The sequence below is a fragment of the Mustela nivalis genome, assembly GCF_964662115.1.
Source record: "Mustela nivalis genome assembly, chromosome: 7".
Lineage (NCBI taxonomy): Eukaryota > Metazoa > Chordata > Mammalia > Carnivora > Mustelidae > Mustela > Mustela nivalis.
In genome coordinates, this window is record NC_139026.1 from 107099216 (window position 1) to 107126642 (window position 27427).

Genomic DNA, 27427 nt, shown 5'->3' on the forward strand with positions numbered 1-27427 from the left:
ATGACGACTATGCCCATTACACTGAAGTGGAAACTAAGGCAAAGAAGCAAGGCAGCCCGCCCAGCTCCTGCACATCTCACAGGCGACATGGCCAGGAAGGCTGCCCATGGAGCACCAGCCTGTGCTCAGACCTGTTACCTGGGGACACCGCTTTCAGGAGGGCAGGCATGTTCTCAAGCAAACCCACCCAGGGCTTTCGTGCAGCTCCGACACCAGGCCCCAGACTCGGAGGGAATGCAGAGGAAGCTGGGCCCCGCTGGGCCTGCTGGCTTGGGACAGGCAGTGAATGGGAAGGCCTCTGGATGCAGCAGAGCAGGAACATGCAAGGAGGGTATGGGGAGTATGTGTAGGGGTGTGTGTGGGGGAGTGTAGGAGGATGCATGTAGGGGTGTGTGTGGGGAGCGTGGAGGTGCGTGTAGGGATGTGGGGTGGAGTGGGAGTATGTCTGGGGGATGCATAGGGTGCATGGGGTGTGCATGTAGGGGTGTGGGGTGTGCATGTTGGGGTGTGGGGGTGCATGCAGGGGTGTGGGGGGGTGGGGTGCATGGGGCTCGGCTCTAGCCCGCCCTCTTACCTGCATGATAAGGATGCACATCCCCACCGTGCCGAGCACGTGCTTGTTATCATCAAACCACATCTTCACTTTTTCATAGCAGCCCTGGGGAGCAGGGACCGCATGTTAAGGCAGTGGCAGGACAGGACAGTGACTACCCCCCCTGCCCAGCCCCCACCTCACTTCCCCTCCTGCCCCTGCCCTTGCCCTTTCCTTCTGTCCCTCCCTGTCCCTCAGCCCTCGTCCTCCTGCCCTGGAGCTGACCCCACCCCTTCCCACCCAGGGTTCTACCTACAAGGCCACACTGCACACCCTCAGACCCCCTTCAACCCCTACCTTCTGACACTCCCAGCTGTGGGTCCAATCCCCCGCCCAAAGGTCCACCTGCCTTTTAGCTTCAGTCCTGTGTGTCTCCAACCCCACCTCTGTTAAGCCAACTTCTTGGAGTCCCCAGTGCCCCACTCCAGGTGTCCTCTGGCCACACCGTCCCGCACCCAGGCTTCTGGGAGAAGGCCCCGAGGCAGCAGCGTCCAGCCTCACCGTTCTCCACAGAGGGGTGGTGGTGTTGCGCCCGCAGCCCTGGAAGTTCTCCATGCAGCAGCGGTCAGGAACCATGTTCTCCCCCAGCACTGGGTACCAGTCCGTGTAGTCGGTGACGCCGCAGCAGCGCATCTGGGGGTGCAAGCCCATGGGGTCAGGTGCCCGCAGCCCGCTGCCCCCCTCTGTGCCTTCCCATCCTCCCAAGCCAACCCACAAATGCTGCCTCTCTGAAGGTCAGCAGAGGAGACAAGAGCATCCCTCTCGCCCTAAAAGGGAAGCCACAGCCTCTCCCTGGAGGCCAGAGCACAGAAAAGGTGATGCTCACCTGCCTCTCTGAGCTGGGCACCGACCCCCTGACCAGAAGCGCTCAGCCCTCTGCTCACCCGCCCCACCCCACCTGCTCTGCTTTGGGGACAGTCCCAAGCCAGCTGCTGCACCCCCCCCCCCAAATCCAGGGCTTACTATGGAGCTCTTACTATGGAGCATGGACTTGTTTTCCTCTTAACACAAGGACCTCCTTGCCTGACCCACGATCAGGGAGGCATCCCCCTTGCTGAAATAAAGATGATCTCTCCTCCCTAGTTCCCTGAACCCATTTAAGGCACGCACTCCTGTGTCCAGATCCCGCTCACCCTCCTTCGCTCCCCTGCTGCCCCTCTCCAGAAGCGTTCCCTGTATGGGGAACCCCAGCAGCTCTCCCGGCCCCTAGGGTAGTCTGAGGCCCCGCCCCCTCCTCCGGCTGGCCCCTCACCTCGGCCTGGATGATGTTCCAGGCGTTCTTCAGCCCCACGTTGTTCTCTGTGTTGTACAGCAGCAGACCCTCTTTCAGGTCCTTCCTGGCGTTCTCATTCACCTGTCAGGTTGAGGGCAGACACCTGAATCCCTCCTCCAAAGGGTCAGCACAACTATGCTTGAATGCTCCCAGTAATGGGGGGCTCACTAATGCCAGAGACAGTCCATGGCCAATGATTCAGAGGATTCTATTTCCCAAGACTACACAGGCAATAAGCCACCCATGCCCCCCCAAACCCCTTCCCTACACTGCCCCCACCAAACCTTTCATCGGGGCCTCTCCTAGCTCCCCTGGTTCCGTTCTCCCTCCTCCCTTCCTCAGAGGTCCTCCTTGTCAGTGCTTCTCCTCTGGCTGGCCCTGTCCCCACCCCACCGCCCATATGACCCCTCCCCTCTCATAAGGCTCACCTTGTCCATGTAGACAAAGAAGAGAATAAGCAAGATCAGCTCTGCTAGGAGGATGATCAACAGGACGATGAAAAACTGGAAAGAGAAAGCCTAGGTGTGGGTACATCGTAGCGGCCATGGCTGGGGATGGGGTGCACACTAGTATGGCGGGGGGGGGGGGGGGGGGCAGGGTACAAGTGGCCCCTAAACTGGGCTTCCCAGGTGTGGGAGTGGCCAGCTACTTCCGCGGAATCCCAGACAGGTAAGGGAGGGAGATACAGGAGACAGCCAATCAAGGAGGATTGGGAGGGACAAGTAGAGAAGGGATACCCAATCATGGGGATGAGGGGCGTGGTCAGTCAAGGAACACTCTTGAAACAATTTCTCCGGGCTCAGGCTGGGCATCCAGGAGGCTGATGGTCATCCCAGGACCTGCCATCTCAGTGGCCCAAGTGTAGGGATATCAGAGTTCGGGGGCTGGAGGGATCTGGGGTCCAACTTACACTGAGGAGGAGGCACTTGTTTTCCTTGATGGCCCCCAGGCAGCCGAGGAAGCCTGTCACCATGACAATGGTGCCGATGGCGATGACTAGGTTGGCTGCAGACAGCGAGGGGAAGCTGGGGGAGAAGGTGGCAAAGTTGCCTTGGGACACGGAGAGCCAAATGCCCACGCCAAGCAGCCCACAGCCACAGAGCTGGAGAGAAAGGAGAGCCATTAGATCAGCACTGCTTGGGGGCTCATCCCCATGGCCCCGGAGTTTGCAAGGCCCCATGCCCCAACTCTGAGACTGGGAAAGGGGGAGAACAGGGCTACAGGTCAGATAGGGCCATGGGCCTGTGCTCATCAGCTGTGAGACCCAGACAAGCCCTGAGCCTCTCCATGTCTGTTTTCCTGCCCGGCAAACAGCACAACACAAATCTCCTACGGTCACTCAGGGATCTGATTTTAAATCACTCTGGGGATCTGATTTTAAAAGACACAGGCAAAATCCTGTAACAACTATGGAGGGTCCCAGACACACACAGGGGGTCACAGTTATTCCACTTGTCAGAGGAGAGGCCCCAGCATTCAAGAGGGAGTCCAGGAGGTGGGGCACAGCGGGCAGGGAAAGAGTCAGGACCGGGGGGATGCTCAGAGCCAGACCCCCAGGCGCCTGTGTCCCGCTGCCCTGTCCAAAGGGGCCACAGGCCTGCTGTTCTCAGGTGCCTGAAGAACAGGTTTCCCACAGATGGAGGAGAAGGGGACCCATCAGGCTGGTGGACACACAGGCCATGCAAACCCATCACTGCCTCGGCCGGCCATCCACGTGAGCCGGAAAACTGGCTCTCTCCATGGCATCCCTGGGGCTGTGACGCCACTGGCTTCACCTGGGGATACTTCGCTTTCACTGGTTGCGAGTCTCCACAACTGTCTGATTTTATGCTCCACAGAGCCGACCCACCCCCCCACCTCCCGCAGCCTTAGCAGCTCCGGCAGCTCCCAGGAAGTATGCAGAGTCTGAGGAGCCCATCCATCAGCCAGACCACATTTACTGAGTACCTGTAGCCTGCTGCCTCCTGAGCCAGAAGAAGAAGTCACAACCTCTTCAGAGCCCTGCCTTCCTGGGACTCTGCTCTGGCCGGTAATGTCCGTTTGGAGGAGGCAATCAGTCCCCAAAGGACGGGCGGACTCAGGGCAGAGTCCTGAGTGCGGACTCAGGGCAGGTGGGGGATGAGAATATTCCAGGCAGGGGGAAAGCAGACATGCAAGGACCTGGGGGTCAGGGCACAGACAGGGATCTGACCCCTCAGCTCCAGCCTTTCCTGCTGGTACGACCTTGCAAACTCCTTGTAGACCCAAAGAGCATACAACCGCCTGCCTCCAGGATTGCTGTGAGAATTTAAAGGGGAGAAAGCCTGGGAAGTGGGTTGCCTGCACCAGGTGCCAGTCTCAGGAAGGCCCTGACCGAGCAACTCCTGGGTGCCAGGAGTTACACTGTGACCTCAAAAATCGAGTGCACCCCTGTTCTCAAGCTGCTCTAGGTCTAGAGAGAGACCCCAAAGGAACAGGGAAGACAAGGCAGTCCCGTGAGTAGGCAAATAGCGGTTCTCACATGCGTGCAGGGAAGGTCGGGGGTGGGGGTGGGGGAGAGGCTGCCCGGAGGAGGCGGCATTTTCTTCTCTCTTGCACTCCACACACCCAAACTGAGCCCCCATTTAGCAAGTGCCATGGCCTGTTCTGAGTCCTGGGGGCGGGGCAGGAATGAGCAGCCACCCCTTCCAATAAGCAGGCTCTTCTTATATGGGACATGATGGTTCATATGCAAACAAGTAACACAATTTCAAGCAGTGCCATGAAGAAAAATAAGGATGGCAAGGAGTTAGAAATTCTCAGGGGACACACAGTAGTCACAGAAGCCCTCTAAGAAAGGTGGCATTTATTATTAAGGGCCCAAATGAAGGAGGGCACATGGTGGAAGAATGTTCTAGATAGAGGGAACAGCATGTGCAAAAGCCCTGAGTTGGGAAGGAGGCTGGCCTTCCCCGGGAGCGGGAAGCTGCCCATGTGGCTGCAAGGGAATGAAGGAGGTGACACATGGTAGGGGACCAGGAGGCAGGGTGGCAGGGGACAAGTGGGGTGAGATCTTGCAGGCATCAGTGTAAAGACGAGGCAAGTGGTGTTCTTAGCATGCTGGGAAGGCTGGAGAGTGACATGATGTATGTTTCCGACAGATCACTCTGGCTGCTGTTCAGGGATGGCCCCCAGGGGAGGGGGCAATGGGGAAAGCCAGGGGAGCAATCAGGAGGCCACTGCAGGGATTAGGCACAGGCTGGTGGTGACCTCTACCAGGCGGCTCTGGAGGACTGTTGAGCAGCAGTACAAGGCAGGCTTGACAGGACTTGCTGGGATTTAAAAGATGAGTAGGATTTTCAAAGATGAAGAACCAGAAAGGTGATCCAGACTGGGGCATGACAAAAGAAGTGGGGGTATTCCCATGCATTCCTAAAGCAGAGATGGCTCAAGCAGCCAGGGAGGAGTGGGACTGAGTGGAGCAGCTTCCTGAGTTGTGGAGGGCTGTGGAGGGCTCCTGTGGCTCCCCAACGCTGTGGAGGGCTCCTGTGGCCCCTGCACCTGAGAGCAGTCCCAGTGGAACTATGTCAAGGCTCCCAAGGTGTGGGCATCCACCCGATCCATGGGCATCCACAGAGTTTTCCAAGGGGTGGGTGCCACCACCCCTGTGACCACTAGGTGGCGCTCCAGGACGGGTCAGAAGCTCTGAAAGGTCCTCCAACTTCTCACAGGGACTTTTTTCAGTCTGGTCAGTTTCTATACTGCTGTCTCAATTTTTGTTTCATTAATCATACCATGGAAATTCATGATCTTCATGCTGAAGATTTATGGCTCGAAAAGCCAGAGACTGGGATGATTGAGAGGAAAGCCCACGGCTGCCAGGTCACTCCCCAGGGATTGAGGAGCCTGCTAAAGGGACTGGCTTGGGGACCCCTGGAGATGCAGGACATTCGCTACTGCCCTGCTGTGGGGACTCTGGGGCCCCCAGGACCCTCCCTGGCCCTGGAAAGTTCTCCCGGCACACCTTGCCCCGGAAGCCAGTACCTCCGTTCTCCCGCTCCCTCCTGGGGAGAACAGCCGTGAGGTCCAAGAGCCTCTAACTGGGAAAACCTTCAAGGCTCAGAAACTCCCAGGACCTGGTCATCTCTCGCAAAACAGATCTCTGACTTCATGCTCCACACTCTTTGATTTGGTCTACAAGCTTCCCAAACCCCCACCCTGGAGCCTCCTTCCTGCACAGGAGAAGGGCCCATGGCTCTGGTCCCATTCCTGCTGCCCTCTCACTCCCGGTCTGAGGTCCCACCATGCCCTGGGCTGGATCCCAGGTAAGCCCTGTGCCTACAGGTGGGGCAGTGCCCACACACTGCCTGTGATTCAGTTCGGGAGTGTAGGGGGCATTGCACACAAAGTCTGCTGAGTAAATGACACCCCAGCCATGCAAAGGGGAGGCCTCTTGCAAACCCCACGGCCACTCTTCCATACCCTCAGAGCTCTCCTGTTGAGATGACGCTTCTGCTCCCCTCTCAGACCCACGGGCAGACCCCCCAGGCAGGAAGAAAACAATCAGGCCCTAATTTCACAGTTAAGGACAGACAGCGACAGGGGACACGCAGCCATCCCACTGCCAGGCTGGACCCACACCCAGATTCCAGGTTTTTGGTGTGGGGCCTCTCCCAGACCCTCACTCCAGGAGAAGGCTGAGTGCACACTGAGCCTGGACAGACAGGGAAGGCACTGCCTCAGTCCCTGCCTCACGCCCAGGTCCCAGCCACACTCCCCTTCCTGCCTCTGGCCTGTTTCTCAGCTCAGCCTGCACGGAGCAGCCTAAATCCTTTTTCCAAGATGCTGCTTTCATCAGGCCGTTCCCCTGTGTGACCTTACAACTCATTAGCTCTCTGAGGCCCAATTTCTTTTAAAATGTGGGCTTTAGACTAGAGAACTTCTTAGGTCCCTGCCAGCAAGAGCTTAGCCAAGCCTGAGACACGGTGCCATTGCATCCCTGCCTGGTGGTTCTCAACCCAGGGCGATTTTGCTCCTCTGGGAACATCTGGCAATGTCTGGGGACATTTCTGGTTCACACAGCTTGGAGTGGGGGGCTCCTGCTGACATCCAAGTGAAGAGAGCCCAAGGTTACTGCCAAACAACAACAATGCCCAGAAGAGCCCCTCACCACAAAGAACAACCCAGCCCCATGTGTGGAGAGAAGCCAAGAAACCCTGCCCCAGCCCCAGCCCCATGCCAGGCGCCCACCCCCTGGCTACTGCGAGAAGACAGCCATCACAGGAAGAACCCGGTGTGTCCCCTTCCAGGGCTGGAGCAGCATCCTGGTTCTGGAAGGGACAATAAAACGTGAGAGGAGTAAAGAGGTAACAAGACTCCATCTGGGAAGCTGGTGAGAACCGGGGCAGGGGCAGGGAAGAGGCCGATGTCTGGTGTGTGGCAATGGGCAAGAGTGAGGAACTGAGGACAGAACAGGTTTGCTGGACAGGAGGGCAGGAAGACAGGAAGCAGACCTCTGAAGCTAGAGCAAGGGGCTGGGGAGGGTGCAGCAGGAATGGGGGAGGGAAGAGGAGGGAGGAGAGGAGCCCACGTGGAAGGTACCCCGCGTAGGAAGGAGATGAGGCCCGCAGTGGCACAGCTAACACTCAGTGTCAGAGAACTAGCTGGGGGCCTTCGGGAAAATTCCCTTCCAAACCAGAGGCCTGTCTCAGCCAAGAGGACCAAGCCACAGTCAAACCCAAGCCAGGAAGAGACTCTGGGCTGAGGCAGGGTGACTCAGGGAACCAGGGTCTAGCCAAGGTTAGCACCAACCGACCCAAGGTCATCAGCCAACATGATATGGCCTAGGCCTGGTCAGCACCCCTCTCCAGCCGGGGAGGACCAGCGACCGTCCTGACTACCCGGCCTTCCTGCTCCCTGCCCCTTGCCCCAACTGAGGGCATTTCTAAGTGTTTCCAATGCCGCACCCCAAATAAATCCACATCGAAATGTAAGAAAACAAGTTCCTACCGCTGCATTTGCCTGAGGCCTTGATCTCCGTGAGGGCAGGGGTTTGGATTAGTTTCATTCCTTGCTAACTCCCCAAAGCCTAGAACAGAGCCTCATCCCTGGCAATGGCTTTGGGTGTCCCTCCTACAGGGCTCTCTTGTGCAGCCCTTCACTGACTGCAGAAGGAAGAAGGTTCAGGCCCTTTCCAAGGGCCATCTCGGGACCTTCCTTGTCACCTATGGGCCCACCCACCAGATGCACACTGGGCAAACTGAGTCCTAGCCCGGCTATGGCCATAGAGTGGACAAGCATTCCAGGCTTGCCTCACTTATTAAGCCTGTTGTAATTAGCCAAATATCCCCATGGCACTTTTCCTCCTCTTTAGTTTGAATCCTATTGATTTGTAGTTTTAATACGTGTTTCTGCCTCATGTCCTTATGTATTTTTCATGCAGACATCCCATTTCTCTGGGGGTGAGTCCCATAATTTCCCCTTCAAACCAACCTCCCTTCTGAGCTTCTACCCCTGACTTAGCACAGCAGACAGCCACTCCCTGCTTCCCCTTGTAGCTGCCAGCAATCTGTCCCCCATGCAGGGGAGGCCTGCCCCAAGAGTGACCTCCTGTGCGAGGGCTGGCCCCAGGGCAGCCCATCAGGGACCTGCCAAGCCTTCTGTGTAGACTAGTCACCCACCCCTACTAAAACACCAGCTGCTGGGACCAGGTTCATGTTCATCTATTCCTCTTCCATGGGAGGGCCTAGAACATGCCTTGAATACATCAACATCTGCTCCATGGACACACAGATGGATGGATGGACGGACGGATGGGTAGGAGGGGGTGGGAGGGCCTGAGCAGGCCACAGCCTAGGAACAGGACCAGACCCAGACACACAAACCCACTTGAATAAAATCGCCCCCATCATCTCTTCATCTCTACTCTTAGAACCCCCAAGTGCCCCAAGTTACTCCCAAATGACTCCCTGGAGCCCCTCGCTTGCCGGTGTAAGCCACCTGCTTATCTACCCCGCTTCCCCTCAGAGCCCCCAATCTGTTTTCATCCCTGTGGCCTCTTGTGTCTGTGCAGAGCCCCCCAACTCGGCCCTGGCACCCCACCAGCCTCACCCCCCTGCTCTGTTGGAGCTTTTCAAACACTAGGTCTCAGCACTCCCCAGCACTCTCTATGAGCCACAGACAAGTGCAGCATTTAATGGCATTTACTAAATTAGTGGATGTGGAGAATACAAAAAAAAAACCAGAACGACTTTCATTTCACAACCCGACGTGCTGCTAGTAATGGTCCAGCCTGGCCCTGGGAGAAGCCAGCCTGCCAAGAACTTCATCCCAGGGAAAATACATCTGCCTCAGGAGGGGGGGTCATTGTATTGCCGATACCCCTTGCTTCCAAGGGGCCCTGCAGCTCATTCAGTGTCATAGCCATAACCCGCAGCAGGGGACAGGGGGAGCCAGACAATGTCTTTGCCAAAGTCACCCTGCAAGCAGGAAGATCAGAGCACAGAAGGGAAGTGGACACTGGGTGACAAGTCTCCATGTGAGGCTGTCCCTGGCCCCAGGCAGACCAGTCCCCACTGACGCACCAGGGTCCCAACGCTCAGCATCCACCCATACCCAGCACCCTGCGTTTGCACGATTCTGGTTCATCAAGAATTCTTGCTTAGTAACTCAAGAATGCACTTCCTTGGGGCTGACATACATCAGTCCTAGATTTGCTCAAGCAGCCCACCAAACACAAGTGTGGCAGGCTCTTAAGTATTTGCAGGCCTGTATCTACCATGCCTTCCCAAGTCTATTCCACGGCTTTTACATCTTTGTCTCATCCCTGTCCCACACCTGCAGTCAGATTCCTGAGATGCAGGGGACAGCATGGAGTACAAAGATACCCCTCTCACCCCTTACACTCTGGGCTCTATACTTCTAGTAATCTAGCCGCAGACCTCCAGACTTGTCGGGCAGCCCCCCATGGTTTTGGCTCACGCTGAGCTTGTGCATAATTTAAAGTGAAACAGCATGACTCCTCGGTCATTCTTCTTCTGACCCCACACTTTCTCTCAAAGCCTCCAATTTCTTCACAACTTCACCTCGCAGCCCCCAATATCACCAGCTTACATAGGTGACAGGGAGATCACACCCATATTTCTGAGCTGAATTTTCCTCCAAATAAACATTACATAAAGCATTTGCATATCTAAAACCCAGTTACATTTTGATTATTGCAGAATGAGGTTATTTTCTCAGACGGCTCTAAGAGAGAGCACTTAAACACAGCCCAACTTCAGGGGTGCTGTTGTCTGGATGTTGCAAGGCTCGGAGGTGCACAGAGCTCTTCAGTAATGTTTCCAGAGTTCACTTCTCCCCAGTGAGCTTTGCAGAGACGCTGAGACCACAGTAACCCGCTCGTGAGACCCGCCCCCGTCTGTTGAGAGTGGGTCCTATCACTATACCTCATGTATTGCGTGTATCCCCCAAACTAAGAAGTATACTAAGAAGTATACGACAATCAGAGTCTGTGACGAGGAAATCCCACTTGAGACTTTGGGGACAGCCCTGCTGAAGGTCTTGGCTGGGGGTAAAGGTCTAGGTACCAGCAGTCCTGGCCCCCAGTGTCCTCTGACCCCGGGAGGGCAGGAGGCCAGCCTTATTGAAGCACTGCCCGTCTGTCTGGGCTTCCCAGCCTCAGCACGAAGGGCATCTATCTGTCCAGCCAGGGGCTCACTTGAATCAAGGCATCTGCTGGACTCCAGGCTGACCCGCCCGGGGGCAGGGAAAGTCTGTGTCTGTCCCTGGGTTTCAAAGGCCAGGGTGGGGGTGCTGAGAGCAGACCTAGCCCGATTCATCTGATGCCTGGACAGCACGGGGAATCCACGCTGGGGCCAGAGTCTGCCAGCAGGAAGCCTCTGGAACAGCCCCCAGAAGGACCACAGAGTGATGTGTGGCTGGGACACCAAGGAGCGGTAGATGACACATAGCCCCAGCCAGCCTCGTAAAGCAGCAGCGATCACTCACCAGTCCATAAACATCGATTCCCACCGCCATCACAGCCATTTGCTGGCCGCCAAACATGCAGAGAGGGTGCCGGGGAGAAGGGACTCACACAGGAGCATCTGCAGCCAGGCGCTGCCCAACTGACCCCACCATCCTGTTGTGTCCTGGAGCGGGAGGTCGGAGGCCCTGACAGCGAAATCTGCTTGAGGACCTAGACAGAGGACGTCTGGGAGGACACACAGTGCTTCATGTCCCTCGTTAGGAACACACAAGAGGAAGGAGGCTAAAACTCCGAAGGGACAGGGGCAGGCATGCAAAGAACTTCCCAAGAGGGAAGCTGACAGTCCTTTGTCCTTGGTCTCTTCTGGAGGCTCTGTTCCTGGAGCCAACTGGCACACTGCCCTCTGCTGGGACAGTTGGGGGAGGGGAGGGAAGGGCAATGACCCTTGGACATGTCTTTTCCCCGAACTCTGGAACTTGTCAACACTTGATAGGAAACAGCTCGGAGCCTGAGGCCACCCGCACCCAGTACCATACTCAGGCAGGGTGTCCTTGAGGGAAGGGGTGCTGTCTGTGCTGGGGTGTAGCTCTCCTTATCTGCACCCCCGGGGCCATGATGACCTGAGCCCCTGAGCCTGGGGCAGACCCGCGCGGGACTACAGTCAGAGGCAAGCTCTTCCCTCCCAAGGTCGCTGTAAATTGGGAGGGAAGGCGCCAAGGACTCAGAAGAGCCTGTCAAAGGAGTCTGGAGAAAGGATTTTCCAATCACCAGCATATTTTTTCCTTCCTGCGTTTGTTTTATTTTGTGCATCTGGGGAGAAAGGCACTTCTGACAGCATCAAAGCGTGGAGGCATACGTGCAGCCAGGGCTGGGGCTGCCGTGGGAGGCAGGGATGGGCTTAGGAAACCAGCCTTCCAGGATCACAGTGACACCGGCGGCCACTGGGGCTTCTCGGAGAAGGCAGAACCACCAGCCACCCAAATCTCAGGGCGGTGGCCTCGGGGACAGCCACACACTGCGCAGCTCTGGTGGGCCACCTGGACTTTTGGGGACGATGCTCTGCTGCTAAAGGCCTCGGAGACAGAAAGCAGCTCCCCGGCACTCGGGGACACAGAGAGGATGAATAGGATTGTGCCTGCCAAGCACTTTGTTCCTTGGAATATAAACACCATACGATGTCCTGTGCTATTATTCAAACTCCTTGGAAAACACAGGGGAACAGGCCAAGGATCCCTTGAACAGCCATCACATCCCGGAAAAGAGCCCGGATGAGACCATAACTCATCCTGGAGAACTGACAAGGGGGTGGGTGCCGTCCTCCTGTTTGGGGAAAGGTGCCCCCTGCCCCACCCAGAGAGGCGAAGAGAAGTCACATGGTGCAAACGTGTCCCTGAGCTGCAGCTCTCCGGCAATGACAAATGCATGCCCTTTTAATAACCATCTACTGCTCAAGTTCGGCAAATAACACTCTGTAATTACACGTACGGCTATCAGGAGAGATCGTGGCTGACCACCAGGCCCATCTGCGGCCCCAGGACAGCCACCCACGCACACTTCCGCTATAACCCTTGGACGTGGCTGCCACATGACTGGTCTTCTCTCCAGAGATCCGATGCCCACGGCCTGATTATTTACTCCACCAGATGGGAGCGTGTCCACCCATGCTAGGATTTGGCATTTCTGACAGGCTTTGTGGGGGACAGAGGCTGGTGATGGTCACATCCCTCTGTCAGATGTGGTCTCAGCAGCAACCTAAGTGAGCCCCCGAGGCCCCTCCATGCCAGGCCCTGCCCATGTCTTCGTCCTCCTGGCACGACAGGAGACCATGGCCCACCCTACTGCTCTTGTCCATATGCATGTGATTCGGGGCCCTCCCCTGAAAGCTGCCTGTCCATGGGCTGGCCAGGCCTCACTCCTTGTCCCTGCCCCTGACCTCCCTGGCCCTTCGACGCCATGCTGCAGGGGACGGGAATGCGCAAGGGTTCTCCAGCACAGACCAGGCACCGCGCCGTTCCTAGGGCTTTGCCTCTTCGGCCTCATTTAACCCTCTCGGTGGTGGGGGCGGGAATATTTTTGTCCTCCTGTGTTATAGGTGCGAGAGCAGAGATGCAGGGAGGTTAGGTGGTGAAGGGACTCAGGAAATTGGGCTCCGGAAACCGTGTTCTGACACGCCATGCGCCACTGCGCAGACCTAGGTCATCCCAAATCGGCCAAAAAGGATGTCGTCCACACACATCTGCGTCTGGAGGACGGCCGGATGGCTGTGGCACGCTGTGCAGAAGCAAGGCTCCACGGCCTGGAAGCCTACTTGTGCCTGGGGGCAGGGGCAGAAAGAGAACAGGCAGTGTCGGTGGATAGTGGCAGTGGTGACACAGTGGTGTCAGGGGGGTGACATCGATGATGCAGACAGAAAGAGCACTGATGAGGATGCCAGCATTGAGTGAGCCCACGTTACCTGCCAGGCACCGTGCCAGCCCCTCTGCACAAAAACCATACAAGAAAGTTACTCTCCTTACCCTCCCCTCCCCTGCGCACACGAAAAAACAAAGGATTGGAGATTACGGATCTCGTCTAAGGGCCCACAGGGAGCTGGCAGGCCTGGGATTTTAATCCAATTTGATATAATTCCAAATCCTATGGCTGAAACCTCTCTGTGACTCCTATAAGAAAAACCCAAGACCTCGTTTTGTTAAACCTTTTCAACAACCTTCTAGGCGGATCTGAGTCAAGGCGGGTGGGAAGGGAGAGTTGAAGAAGGGAGGGACCCAGGAAGAGAGGGATGGAACGGGCGTGCCACGGCTGGATGGAACGGGCGGGGGGGGGGGGGGGGGGCGGGGGGCAGGGAAGGTGGGCGAGGTCAGGGAGCGAGCGGCAGGGGTGTGTGTATGGCGTGGACGTGGGTTGGGGCTGCCAAAGTCCAGCCCAGGTAATATACCTACTTCACTGATCTCACCAGAATTATGGAAATTGTTGGTTTTACCTCTGCAAGAAGAAACGAAATAAACTAATAACTAAAATAAAAGAAGGCCAAGAGGCCTTCTTTTTGAGCCTGTATTTTCATAAAAGGGGAGGTGGTAAAAATAATCACAATCACCTGCCGTTTGTTTTCTAGAATGTTCTTTCACATACACGGTCTCTCTCACACACACAGTCCCAACAGCCTCGTGAGGAGGGGTCACCCCGCTTTATAAATGAGCCCAAGGGAGTCAAGCCCTCCTCTCATGCAGTGCCTGTAACCAGCCTACGTGGTTGGCAGAAGAGCTTCATCTGACCACCCCCCCCCTCCCTGGGGAATGGAGCTTCAGAGCAACTCACAAAAGCAACTCAAAGACTGTCCACTTCCTAGAAAGGACAAACAAGGAAAGTCTGACTGTGACCTGTTCACAGAGAATTTTGCCATCAGTCTCTCACCAGGCTCCCCCAAAGCACATGAGCCAGAGATGGGGTCCCTATCCCAGGAACATCCAAGCCAGCTGGACCCAGCAAGTCTAGAAGACAGAAGCCAGCCACCACATAGGACTACCTGGCCGGTGCTGACGTCCAGGTCCAGGAAGGCTGTGCACAGCTCTGGCCTTGGAACCAAGGAGACTGGGTTCCAACTCCCAGCACCCTCATTCACCCTTGGGGGTGTGGGTTCATCTCAGAAAACAACGTTCCCAGTGCTGGCTTTTAAAAGGGGGGATCAGTGGTACCTACCAAAGAGAGCCGTAGTTGGGATTAAATGAGATTCATGAAAATAAACTCCCAGCGTGGTGCTGCACACAAAGCTACAAACAGGAGTCGTTATTAGTATTTATGGGCCGCAGTCACAGAGACCAGGCGGGGCGGCTGTCAGCCGGGGTCCAGTGGTGGCGAGCGGGGGAGCCCAGCTGTCCCAGCCCCAGCCGACCTGCCTGGCCTCGGCGGGCCGTCCTCCCCCACCAGGGCCCAGCACGTCTGCCCAGACATGCTTTACTCACCCTGCCGTCCTCCTGTTCCCCAGCCACCCATCTCCGGGAGGCAGCTCGCTTTCCCGATTTGTGAGCTGCTTTCTTTTGGCAGGGAGCTGCTGCCGTCTGTGCTCTGGACCGTAAAACAAGTTTTCATCAATAAATTAAGATAAGCGGAAAGCCAGCTCAGGAGGAGGCAGGCTGAGGCGGGAGGTGGGCGGGCCAGAAGCCGCTCTGTGACCCAGAAGGGCCCGAAGTCAATCCAAAGCAAGACTAGGGCTCACAGCCTCCTCTCCCTGGATCTCTAGGGCCCTGTCTGACCCAGACTTCTCAGAGAAGGGGGAGACACAGGAAGTCACCGTGCCTCTCTTGGGACCCATTCCATCCTCAGGGCGGGTAAGCAAGCGTCAGTCACTGATAACATCAGGTTCTCAGCAATGCTCAGAGCCAAAAGAACGATCCCAGTCACCACGCAAGACCAGCTAAATCTAATCAGACCCCGGCCTGCCCCATCACTAACATGAGAGAGCCACCTCTAAAAGCAAAAACGTCATTCCTGTGGAGCTTCCCCACTACTCCCTGTGAACCACCAGGCCACCCCAAGTGTATGATGCAGGACTCTGCCTCCATGCCTTGCTCACAGCCTCTCCCCCTACCTACAACCAGGTAGACTAGGTTCTTTTTCACCTTTCTCGATCCAACCCAGGACCTTCAAGGCGCAGCTGATGTCCCGCCTCCTCCTCCAGTCTGGCCAAGCCCCTTCCCTCCCACCCTGACCACAACGTTCTACAGTGGCTCGACGGTCTGACAGCTCATCAGCCTTAGAACCTTCTCCCACCTTGCCAGTGCTGACCTTTGCTGGGTGTGTGTTCCAGCCTACAACGGCTGCTCACAGGTGCCTCCCGTCACACCTCTCTGCATTGCCTGGGCCCTGAGCTCAGTACTGGGTGTAGAGAGGGCCTCGTTATCAACAGCCAGGTTGATACCGACTGAGCGAGCCCAAGTGAGGGAGGGCCGTGGGAACGTGGAAGCAAGGCGGGTTTTCAGCTCAGCAACAGGAGTGCCTCCCCCACCCGAGTGCGACGGTATACAACCCCCTTCAGTCCCGGCACTCGTCTGCAAGCCAGGCATATGGCGGGAGACAGGCCAGCTGTCTGTCCACCAGCACACACGGAGAGGCGTGCGGCTCTGCTTGTGTTCAGGAGTTAGTCGACAGGTAAGCGTGTAGTCGAAGCCACATGGCAAGCCCGACCTCACAGGACCCGCCACAGTGCACGGGACACCCGCGAACCTCGGTGACTGGATCTGTCCTCCCCCCACCGCTAAAACAAAAGCCCAAGCTTAATAATATCCCAAATCCCAACCAGCCCTAAGCGCTTGGGATTTCATCTCAGCTCCAGCCTCCCTCTAGTCGGAGTTAGTCCACTCTCTGGGGGGAGACGCCAAGGTTTTCGAGGCTGTGGGACCTGCTCACACACCACGGGGCCTGCCTCCCGCCCCCCACCTCAGGAAGAGGGGCGCCACTTCTCTCGCAGAACGGAGCATAGAGGAAAGGTGCCAGACCACAAGCTGGGCCTGAGAAGGGCTGTGTCATTTACGCTTACCCATACCCTGTGATCTAAACCCTCAGTTAAAGAAATGGATGACATTGGGACAGAAGACTTGCTGCCCCACCCCCAACCCACCTGCCAAGGATTCAGTCGGATGCCCATTCAGCACCGTGCCTCAGGAACCCGCCACGTACAGAGATGGCAAGGCTTCAGGCCACAGTGACAGCAAATCAAGACTGCTAATTATACCCCAACCTGGATATAAATCAGAATCGATCACTTCAGAGCTTAGGTGCATCCCATACCTGGAAGGAGCAGAGTAAAGGGAGGGCTTTGAGCAAGTCTAGGCTTTGCTCTAAAGCAAATCCCAAATCCCAGGGGGGCCTCCCTCCCCTTTCCCACCCCTGCCCTTCTCCCCCCCCCACACAGATAAGCACTCCCTTCACCAAGACCTGGAGGAGGCAAACGATGCCTTTTTATAACGAGCAAACAGAGGGGAAAGGACCTACACATTAAACTGTGAGTTGGCAGGACACTGAGAATGAAGTTCAGCAAACAGAACAGATACGTATTGACAATAGCAAAAAGAAACAATTACTACGCATTTTCATACGAGATCCCGAGGAATAAATTTGCTCTTGCTTTTGCTTATTCAACAGAAAAAAAAAAAAAAAAAAAAGCAAGAGAGAGCAGGAACCGGAGAGGGACGCGGACACAGCAGAATGCAAACGCCTGCACTTTACGTCTCCACACCTCCCTTAAGCTCTCCAAAGAGTGTTTTTTGAGATACAGGCTGACACGAGAGTCAGAAGAAATAGAAAAAAATAACACTGTGGGTGGAGAGGTTTAGGGTGCTGCCACCAGGAGCACCCACAAAACAGAAACCCTCAAATTAATGGGAGTATGTGCCGCTCCCGTTCGCGTGGCAGCTTTGCATCTTCGGAAGTGGAAGTTACTTTAAAAAAAAGAAAAATTTACTCGGAGCTAGAACCGTTAACATCCGTGGTACCAGCTGCTCAGGGGAAAGAGAGCCTGGCTTCTGTTCAGGAAAATTCTGACCTCTCTGCCAAAGCTAGTCTCCCAGGTCGTCCTACAGATGCCGCCTCTTCTGCAGAAGCGGGTCACCAAGGCCCAGAGAGGAGGGGTGCTCAGCCAGCGCCCAAACTGGTGCTGGTTGGGGGGTGCAAGTCCATGCTGGGGCTCCCTAGTGTATGTCTGTGGGTATGAAGCTGGACGCTCTGGCAACCCTGGACTCAGGTGAGGACCATGCCCCCTCTGTCGGTGCCCACGCCGCCCCTTGGGCCACAGAACGCCTGAGAGTCTCTGCTTGCCCTGAACACGGTACTTGTTTTCCGTGGTGTTGCTGGTGCTCCGAACGTTTCCTGGATCGGGGTGTCCATCCTGGCCTCCTGAAAATGTGCTTCTCCACACATGTCCCCTGCCTTGGGGACGTGTTTTCTTCACCCCTTCTTCCCTTCTGGAGTTAAAACTTGGATCTGTGGCCAGCGGCTACAAGCATAGGCTCTGGAGTGAACACATGGGTTGTGAACCCCAGTTCTCCCCTTCCCCAATGTAACGGGGCTGGTTAGCCTCCGTGATTCTGACCCTCAGCTGTAGAATGGAGCAAAGAGTGCTAGCTCCAAAAACATCCACGCAGTTGACTTACCTTACAAGGTGGTTGTGAAAATTAAATAGAGCTAAACTGTAAAGCTCTTAGCACAAGAGCACAACCTCACGTCATCGAGGCACACTACGGTCATGGTCATCGCTACCCTTCTGCATCTCATCCGTCTCAGACCCGCCAGCCATATCCCTGCCCATCTCCTGCAACCACCTCGTCCTCTCCAGGCCAGAACCCACTTCCTGTTCTCACCCCTTTGGCTGGAACGCTGGGAGCCGCCCCGGTTGGTCACCCCACCTCCTCTGTCACCACCACAATATAAATACTCTTCTCAGAGCATATGGTGCCCCATAGTGCAGACCCTGAAAGGCTCCCGCAGCCCCCATGAGGTGGCTCGAACTCTTTGGCAAGGTGTTCATCCAAGACCTTCCATAGGCTCATTTTTTTCATCATTAGTCCACGACTGTCCCCTACAATGTGGGTAGTACCCCTACCTCGGTGAAATATCCCATGTCTTTGAGCCATATACCTCTCCTCTAGCTCTTCCCCCACCAGCCATGCCCTTCCCTTCACCCCCTACTGCTCAGCAAGGCCCATCCTTCCCAGGAAGGGTCTCTGACCTCCCCTCCCTTATCCTTCCACGTCCATGCACTCCAACACCCGACAGCTCACGGTACCCAACACATTTTGCCCTGCGACGATTAGCTTCTTGTTGCTTTTGCCGAAGCCAACTCTCATTTTGCATCTCCTACAGCACCTTGCAAAGGTAGGCTCCCAAAAGGCAACGTTTTACAAGTCAGAGGTATGTTTTCCTGAAGGCAAGCTCCCAGCAGGGTGGGACCAAGATGGTACAATCTGTTCTGTGTGGTGCCCAGCCGATTCTCCACTCACCCTGTCGAGGACCGCAGGGGTCAAGCAAGGTCCCCTCCATGAAAACCAGATGCATCTGAATTCTTCAGTAGCCCAGCCATGTCCTGCCAAATGCGGCTACTTCCACGCCCCTACCCCAAGGCACGTGATCACAGGGATGACCAAGGTTCTTCTTTTGTGTGACTCAGTCACGCAATCATCTTGCTTTCTTTCCATGGTCATCATTAAGCAGACGATGACAGAAACGATGTCAAGCAGCACTGAGTGCCTCCCAGGACCCCAGAGGGCTTGGCCGGACCACCGCAGGGCAGAAGTGGGCATCCCCTCTCTGGGTTCCAGGCTCGTGTGCCCACTCACCTATTTGCTCTCTCCACGCAAATGCCTCACGGGCATCTCTCCCTTAATAGCTTCATGGGAGAAATCTTGATGCTCCCACCACGGGGAACCCAAGAGTCACCACTGGCTCTTTGTCCGACCTAATGTCTCACGCCCCCCATTCCCTCGTGTGGCCGGTTCTGCCTCCAAGTTCCATCTCTGGTCCGTCCCTTTCTCTCCATGTCCACAGCTCCCATCTCTTCCTGAACCGCCACCCACCTGTTCTGCTTTCCCGTCTGCACTCTTGCCCTCCTCTAACCCCTTCTCCAGAGAGCAGCCAGAACGATTCTTGTTCAAACTCCCAATTCCAAATCCTTCCCGCAGCCTGCGAGATCTGGAGGGATCTGGCCTCTGCCTTCCTCGTGTCCTCGCTCTGTGCATACTGACCTCTGTCGGCTCCCAAAGAGCCCCACGCTACTTTGCATTTGTTGTTTCCTTTGTCCGGAATGTTCTTCCTTAGGTTGTCACGTGGTTGGTTTATTCTTACCCTTCAAGTTTCCCTTGCTTCCTTCCCATCCTGTATGACAATCTGTTATGACTTAGAGTGTTTGTTTAGAATGTCTGTCTTCCCTATAAGAACACGAATTCTAGGAGATGAGGGAGCTCTGACTTGTTCCTTGTGCTGGGCACTGCGCTGCGGCAGCCCGCGATAAAGGTTCCATAAATATCTGGGGACAGGAGGAACGAAGGGAAGAAGGAGACCAGGACTTGGAAATCCTCTGTCCTTGAGAATTTTCCTTAAAAGTAGCATTTAGGACACACGAATGAAGCTTCTGGGGCATCCCCAAGATGCCGGGAACAGTGACAGGGTGCTCAGAGAGAGTGCCATGGGATGTAAAGAGCCCCCGCAAACAAGAACAGGATGAAACGGGGGCTCTAAAGCAGATGGCCTCGAGTGAGTTAAAATCCGCACCCTGGCCACCAACCTTAAGAAAGCTGCTTAATCTCTCTGGTCCTTAACTTCTCATTTACACAATGGAGGCCAGGCCAAACTCACAAGGCTGTGCAAACACAGGGCTGGGTTCAGAGCGGATGTTCATGTAAAATTCTCTTTTTCCAAGGATGTTAATCAGACCCACGTGCTCTTTCTAATTAAATGAGCTCATCCTCCTTCTCCCCAGGTGCTGGGCTGTCTGGGTATCACCATCACTTACGCCTCAGCCACCTCGTCTCAGGACCTCACCTGAAGCCCAAGAGGCCGTGGGGAGGGGAGCGGCGAAGCTGCCACAGGGCTCCGGGAACACACCACACTGCCCACGGACACCAGGCGCACTCAGATTCCAGGGAACCACAGCTGGGAGTCAGCAAGGGAAGCCGCTGCCAGACCAACCTGACATTCCCAGCCACGGCAGAACACCCTGGAGCAGGCACTGGGGTTCCAGGAGAAAGGTCACTGGTGTTACCCACCAGTGCTCGGGATCTGGGGTCACCCCAAGATGCTTGCAACCTCAGTGGGAAGAGGAAGATGGAGGATAAGAGCCAACTCACCGGACATCTTGATCTCAAATACCAAATAGCAGCTTGAACCACAGGGAAGGAGCCATGGCTCCCTCTGCTCTTCCTAGCTCACTGAAGGAGATGACAAGCGACACCAAAAATGCTCCATGAGGTCTGCCTCCCTCCAGGAAAGAAGGGCCTGCCTTGCCCTTCCCCATCCCAGCAGAGATTGTGAGCCCCAGACTATATTCCTGTGTCTAGAGAACACATCCTGGGCCCACAAGAGTCAGCCACAAAGGCTCTCCCTTCCCGAACCCCCAGAATCTGTGGGCAAGGACAGTCGGGGGAGGGGGGCACAGATTTGGCCCAAGACAGCGTCAAGCTGCACGTAGATGGTCAGTTCTCAACTGGCCCCTGACACACCCATACTTGCCAACACCACTCCAGCACCCCTCTTCCCTGCCGCAATTATTCTATTCTTCCTAAGACCACTTTTACCGTGTCATCTCTATGCTCAGAAGCTCAGCTACACCCCCCAGCCTGCCCCACCGCATGCGTGAGGAGCCCAAGCTCCTCTGGCCGAGCAGCCAAGGTCCCCCTCGAGCTGACCACAGGCTTATCTCCAAGTACACACATTGTGAGCAACTCATCGTCACCGGGAGAGCCCCTGTCTGGCAGGATGATTCCCCCCATCCTGAGTCACCCTATAAGATCAGCTAAGATCCTACCGCTTTGGAGGTATCCTTCTCGGACAAAGAACAGAAAGAAACTGAAGAATAAAAATCCAATCTTCTCCACTTCTGGGCACCGGGAGTTTTAGTCCTCTGCCCAAAGCCTCCTGACTGGTCACACTCGGTGGCTAGAGAGAAGCCATCACAGCAGGTAGGAAGGGCATTGGAAGGGGACAGCCAGCAGGCAGGCTCCAGAAACCCCGCTGAGATGCCCGCAAAGGGGAACCGGGTGGGAGCAGTGGAAGGGGGCCTGGCTTTTAACAGGAGAGCTTGTTGGGGATAATTTATCCCCCCCGCGTCTCCACGGGTTTCAGCTAGTTGAGTTTATAATGGAACAAGCAGTTGCTGTTGTTCTTGGATGCCACAGCTCTGTGATGGGGGAGTGAGCGCCGCCGAGATCCAGCAGCCATAAAGCAGGAGACGGCCCACTGGGGGCCGTGACACTCCACGGGGACCAGGTTTTACGGTCCTAGAAAGAGGAGGTTCCAAGAAACCCGCGAGCATGGCCTATCCATCACAGAAGGAAATAGAGCAGGACCCCCAGCTTAGGGAGGGAAGCAAGTCAGACTCAGAGAGGAAAGCTGAGCCAGAACCCCATGCACTTGAAGGGGAAGGACCGAGCACCCCCAGAGCTGGCTGCAAAGAACTACCCACCTGCTGCCCCAGAGCCCCTGGGGTGGGGCAAACAGGGCCAAGAGCTTCCCTTAACTCTGCACTCAGGGTGAGGCATGGTACCTCCAGCAGACCAGGCAGGGGCAGGAAACCCCCAAAAGCCCAGTGAGTTTTAGGAGGGGAGCTTTCTGCCTTTACTTTCGAGGGTCACGGAAAACGTGACTAGGAGGGGTCTCCCAACTCATCGGACTATGGGGGTTGTTGGTACACAGAACTGGTGGTGGAAGGAACCCCCAACCTTCAGTGCTGCCTGCTAAGAGCCTTCCATCTGCCTCACCCCTGATACTCAGCAAAGTCAGGCTGCTCAGGGACTTCTTCCCAGGGAGAAGTCGCTTCTGTCCTCTTTAACCACAAGGCTGTCCCAGAACAGCCCTCCATTTGGATGGCCTGGTTGGAGCCATGGCCACATAGCAAAGTGCATTCTGTAATTCAGGAACCAACCCTGCCTGGGACGGGCCCTGCCCAAGCCCCGTTCTGCTCTGTTTTAGGCAACGTGGAGCGGTCATGACTTTGGGGTTCTTTGGCAGTCCCCTGAAAGAGTTAACTTGGCCTCAAAGTCAAGATCAGGGGCGCCGCGAGAGAGCTTATCTGACCTCCTGAAGGGATTAGCACCCCGCTCAAGAAATGCCAATCAGCCAACAGGACCGAATCTAACCTCGTCCATCCCTCCTAACCCTCGCCAGGGCACTCTCAAAATCGACGATTACGCTACAGCAGCCCGTCATCCACTATTTATAACCTGCTCGCCTCTGCAGGGAACCAGACACCTCCCGTCACAGTGAGGTGCCCAGCACCAGGCCTGTGGCCTCGGCCTCGGCCTCGGGGACTCGGCTGTGCCGGACCCCTGCAGGGGGCCCTTGCCAGGTTCGAGTGGCCCTGCAAGGCACCAAGGGCTGTGTTCAACAACGTCTTATACCCCTTGGGCAGCGCCGGGCCCCCCACTGGCTGGGCCTTGGCTCCCCCGCTTCTCACCAGCTCACCGCTAGGCCTCAGGCTTGCCTGTCCCGCCCCCTCCTACCGCCGGCGCCCTGACCCCTCTCCTCCTTCCTCATTCATCACCTCCCCAGCTCTGACACCCAACATATGGAAAGCAAGGACAAAACCACGGAGAGAGTGGGAGTGGAGACACTTGTGTAAGTGAGTCTTGACGTGGGAATGGGTCTAGTTGGGGGACAGGTCTCCCCACCTCTGCAAAAGAGGAGGCCCATCCAGACAATGGAATCACATTCAGTGCTGAACAGAAACGAGCTACTGAGCCCCGAAGAGACACAGAGGAGACTTAACGTGCATGTCGCTACGTGAAGGAAGCCACTCTGAGATCATACGGTGTGATTCCAACCATGCGACATTCTTTACGGACACAGAAAGACGGGCGGTTGCAGGGGTGAAAGGATGAGCAGGCAGGGCCCAGAGGATTTTTAAGGCAGTAAAAAGCACTCGGTATGATACCACGATGATGGCTACGTGACACTGTGTGTTTGCCCAAACCCACTGAAGTCACACCTGCAAGAGTGAACCCTAAGGTAAACTATGGACTCTGGACGATTGTTGAGTCAACACAAGTTGATTCGTGGTGAAAAACATATATACACACCACTCGGGTCAGTGATGCAGGGCTCTGCATGTGAGGGAGGCAAGGGGTACGCTGCAAACCTCTGAATTTTCCTCTCAATTCTGTTGTAAACCTCAACTTCCTAGACAGAAGGAAGGAAGGGAGGAAAGGGGAAGGGAGGGAGCAGGGGCTGAGAGGGAGGGGCGGAGGGAAGGAAGGAAGGAAGGGGTGAGTGACCAGCTAACAGCCCGGCCCTCAAGGATGTGATTGGCGAGGGAAAGACCGCCCTTCCACTCAAGGAAAGAGTAAGAGCAGATGCCCATGCCTCGGAGATATGAAAGGGAAATCCAGCTTTGTTCCTGCACGGGCCACATGTCCACTGAACCGGACACTCTGCTCTGGGCCCAGGAGAACGCTCAGACTTCCCAGTACCGGCGTATCCTCAAGAGTACGTTTATTGGCCTGAACCAAGATTTCACCAACAGCATTTCTGTCCAGTCTAGATGACGCTTGCCTTATGCTAAGAGTAACCTAAAGGGAAAGGCTCTATGACTTTGGGTTATGGGGCTAGGTTCCCGAAGAAGTTCCTTCTGCAAACAAGTCATTCTTCAGCCACCAAAAAATAAAAAAATAAAAAAGGAAATCCTGATGGCACTTGCAGGAAACCAAACCCAGCACCCGTTCTGTCCTCCCTATCCTGGCTTCCCATGGCCACATCCCCTTGGGGTGGCACCAGGACAATCTCGCAAATATGGTGGCAAAGGGCTGAGTGCAGAGAAAGTGCTGGAGAAAAGTTTAATAATAGAGCTGGGTAGGGCATGGCCCGTTTCCTTTTTCAGTTGCGCTGACTGGCTATGGGCAGGGCAAGTCAGCTGCTACAGAGACTCAAACCCAGGTCAGCCCAGGGGCCACGTCTCCTCAGGCCACCTCTGCGAAGGGTCCACATGCTGCCATCAGATGCGGCCCATGCACGAACTCTCTGGGCTCGCCTAACGCAGCCTTGCTATAAAAAGCCCGGAGCTGGCGGGACAGTCCGAGCCAGGCCGGAAGCCCCAAGGTTGACCGTCCTGCACCCATCGGCCCTCCAGCTCAGCCACGTGCCTCCCTCCTCATTGTCTCCCTTGACTGCGGATGGCTATTCTGGGCTCTGGGGGACAAAGGGGAGCTGACAACGGCAGCAGGAAGCCCACAGGGTGGGCAGGTTGGCGTCAGCACAGCTCTCCTGGTGATGGGACAGCTGCCACCCTCTCCCCTGTCCCCTGGAAACCAGCAAACACAATTCGTTCAACAGTCGCTACACAGGCATGCCTGCAACATCCCTCCCACGAGGTGCTTACAGACTACTGAGAGAAACGTCCATGCCTGTCCCCAGCCACGGGCCACTCCTGAAAACAGGCTTGAACTCGATACAAAAAGAACCAAGACTGGGGAAAGGCACACAGGGATACAAGGCCCTCCCCAGTTAACAGCTCCTTGGCGACTCAACCTACCACATCTGTTCAATGGGTTCGCTAACAGTACCTCCTCCAGGGTTGTCACAAGGCAAAAATAAGTTAAGGCACAGAAAGCACCTCAAGCAGCATCTAGTACCCAATAAAGGTCCCGCAGGCACTGGATAATATTGTCACTGCCCCTGTCATCAGCGTCGTCAGCAGATGCATGAGCCAGACCCAACCCGTTCACACTAGCTCTCCTTCTGGTGGAGAGATGTGCTGAGTGCCACTGTGGAGCCTGCAGCTCAGGCATAAGCCAGTTGAAAAGACAGCTGCTGTCCTGACCCAGGAGGGGGCCAAGGTCCCCGTCCTCCTTACCTCTAAGATGAGGAGGCCCCCCCTACCGTTTCGGCCTCCAATATAGGGATGTTGCAGGGGGGGATGTCTAAGACTGAAAGGGTATGGGAAAGAAGCTGGAGTCCTGGAGGCAGGCAGCACCTGGTCCAAAGAAGGCAAGGCAGGGCCTGACAGAGGAGTGCCCCTACCCCCACCCCATGCCCATGCTTCAAGATCACCCCCGCTGTCACTGTCTGGAGAACAGGCTCACACACTAGGTTCTGGGCTGGGTGTTGAGAGTCCACTCAGTACCACACCAGCCTGAGGAGGCGGGCACAATCACCTGAGACCAAGCAGTTAGGCTCTGTCCCCAGCTCTGGGCAACTCCACCATCCCTACCCCTCCACTCCCATGCTGGGCATCAGAGTCACCCAAGAAGGTCTGTGACATTGCAGATGCCCAGGCCCTGCCCCAGACCCATGCATCAGAATCTCCAGGGCTCTAAGCATCCATGTGCCCACCCGAGAGCACGCCACTGGGTTGAAGCACAAGGACAGAATGATCCCCAGGGACATGCTATGGTGCCTCCCTATGTATGGTCTGGCATGAACACCCCGTCACCACCACCACTGACATTCAGCCTCCTATGACGGGGCTCCTTGGGAACAGCAACCAGATTCCTACCCTTACGTGTTGCTCTGTGGATGCTTAATGGAGGATGACTATTTTCTACCTAAGATGATCCTGGGCCCATCAGTGGCCTGTCCTCTCCAGGCTTCAGCCCCACTGCAAGCACGGTCTACGAGATACTCTGGGAACTCCGCACAGGCTACAGAAGTCCCAGCAGCAGCCACTGGAGTGGCCAAGCTCACGTGGCCCTTCTCTGCAGCAGATGCCCGCCCCTCAGACCCATTAATGCATTGCACCCCCACTAAGATCAATGACATAGGGATCACGATCATCCCCATTTACAGATAAGAAACCGAGGCTCTCCCAGAGATTAAGAAACTGGCCCACTGGGAAGCTCAGGCAGTCAGATGCAGATGCTAAGATTCGGAGCACCGGCCCCTGATGATCCTTCACGAGCGATCACATGACGGCTCCGTTCACAGACCCGGCGGGCAGCCGTGTAAGCAGTTGAATCCTGCTGTCTTTTTATCTGGTTTGCTTACAAACTTGGGTCTGCTTCGAGGAGGCTCTGCCTGGGACTCTGGCCAATGAAGCAGGATGACAGGGGCTCAGGAGATGTCCCACTCTCCGAGGTCAGAGGAGCTCTTTGAGAGAGAGGGCAAGTCCATGCATGCCCCCTTTCTCCAGGTGACAAACAGGTCACCCATATACGGCCACAACAGCACAGGGGAGCTAAAGAACCGAACTTCCCAGGGTCAGTTTAGGGCTCCCCATGTAATCGTATAAAGCCTCTTCTAGAGGCCCCAAAACAGCCCTATTTCCCATCCCCTGCACTCTCCCCTCAAGACTGTTGCCCACCAGCCCATGGAGGGAGAAAGTGACAAGACCCCTGTAGCCCCACTCGGCCCATAAGAAAAGGGTCCTTGGCTCAGCCTGGGAGGCACCTCTCTCGGCTCCCTTTGGTTTAAAATAGGCCACACGGATGCCTGCCAAGATCCAATGCTCTTGGCAAACAGGAGGGTTATATTTCTGGCTGCGCACGGCGAAACACTGGACCAGGGAAGGCTTCCCAAACCAACAGCTGACTCCGGCTGTGATGACAAGACGATCCTGAGGGAGTGGGCTCCCACCCAGCTAGCTGCGGGCTCCCCGCAGGAGTACAGTAGGGGGAGGGCTCTGTCCCCACCCCCGAGCTCTGGGAGCGTGAGGAAGGCTATATAAGGGTATGGGGCTGGGGGGAGCCCAGGGGGCTGGGATTTCTGCCTGGCCCCGGCCAGAGCTCCCGCTCACACAGTCATGAGCACACACCTGCCACGGCTGAACATTTCTGCGTGCCATTCCCTGGCCTGGAATGGGCTTCCCCATCTCACTGCCATCTCCGCACCCTCCAAACACCATTCTTGTCTCACCTGCTCCCAGAAGCCTTGCCCAAGGCTCCCTCTCCCCGACCACGCCGGTACCAGCGGGTGTAAAAACCAC

General features: G+C 56.0%; 2 protein-coding genes across 2 annotated transcripts in view; both read right to left on the reverse strand.

Annotated features, from left to right (window-relative positions):
* Positions 1-27427, reverse strand: part of TSPAN9 (tetraspanin 9) — an 84086-nt gene that overhangs the window by 4380 nt on the left and 52279 nt on the right. The window contains exons 2-6 of the mRNA XM_082738126.1: positions 2776-2967; positions 2294-2368; positions 1845-1946; positions 1094-1225; positions 575-658 (exon numbers count right to left, since the gene is read on the reverse strand). Of these exons, the coding sequence (XP_082594252.1) occupies positions 575-658; positions 1094-1225; positions 1845-1946; positions 2294-2368; positions 2776-2967 (585 nt within the window). The remainder of the gene's footprint in view (positions 1-574; positions 659-1093; positions 1226-1844; positions 1947-2293; positions 2369-2775; positions 2968-27427) is intronic.
* Positions 10389-27427, reverse strand: part of LOC309868332 (uncharacterized protein) — a 29655-nt gene continuing 12616 nt past the window's right edge. Inside the window, exons 2-4 of the mRNA XM_082738135.1 lie at positions 16427-16596; positions 14772-14874; positions 10389-13291 (exon numbers count right to left, since the gene is read on the reverse strand). Of these exons, the coding sequence (XP_082594261.1) occupies positions 12930-13291; positions 14772-14874; positions 16427-16453 (492 nt within the window). The 5' untranslated portion in view covers positions 16454-16596 and the 3' untranslated portion in view covers positions 10389-12929. The remainder of the gene's footprint in view (positions 13292-14771; positions 14875-16426; positions 16597-27427) is intronic.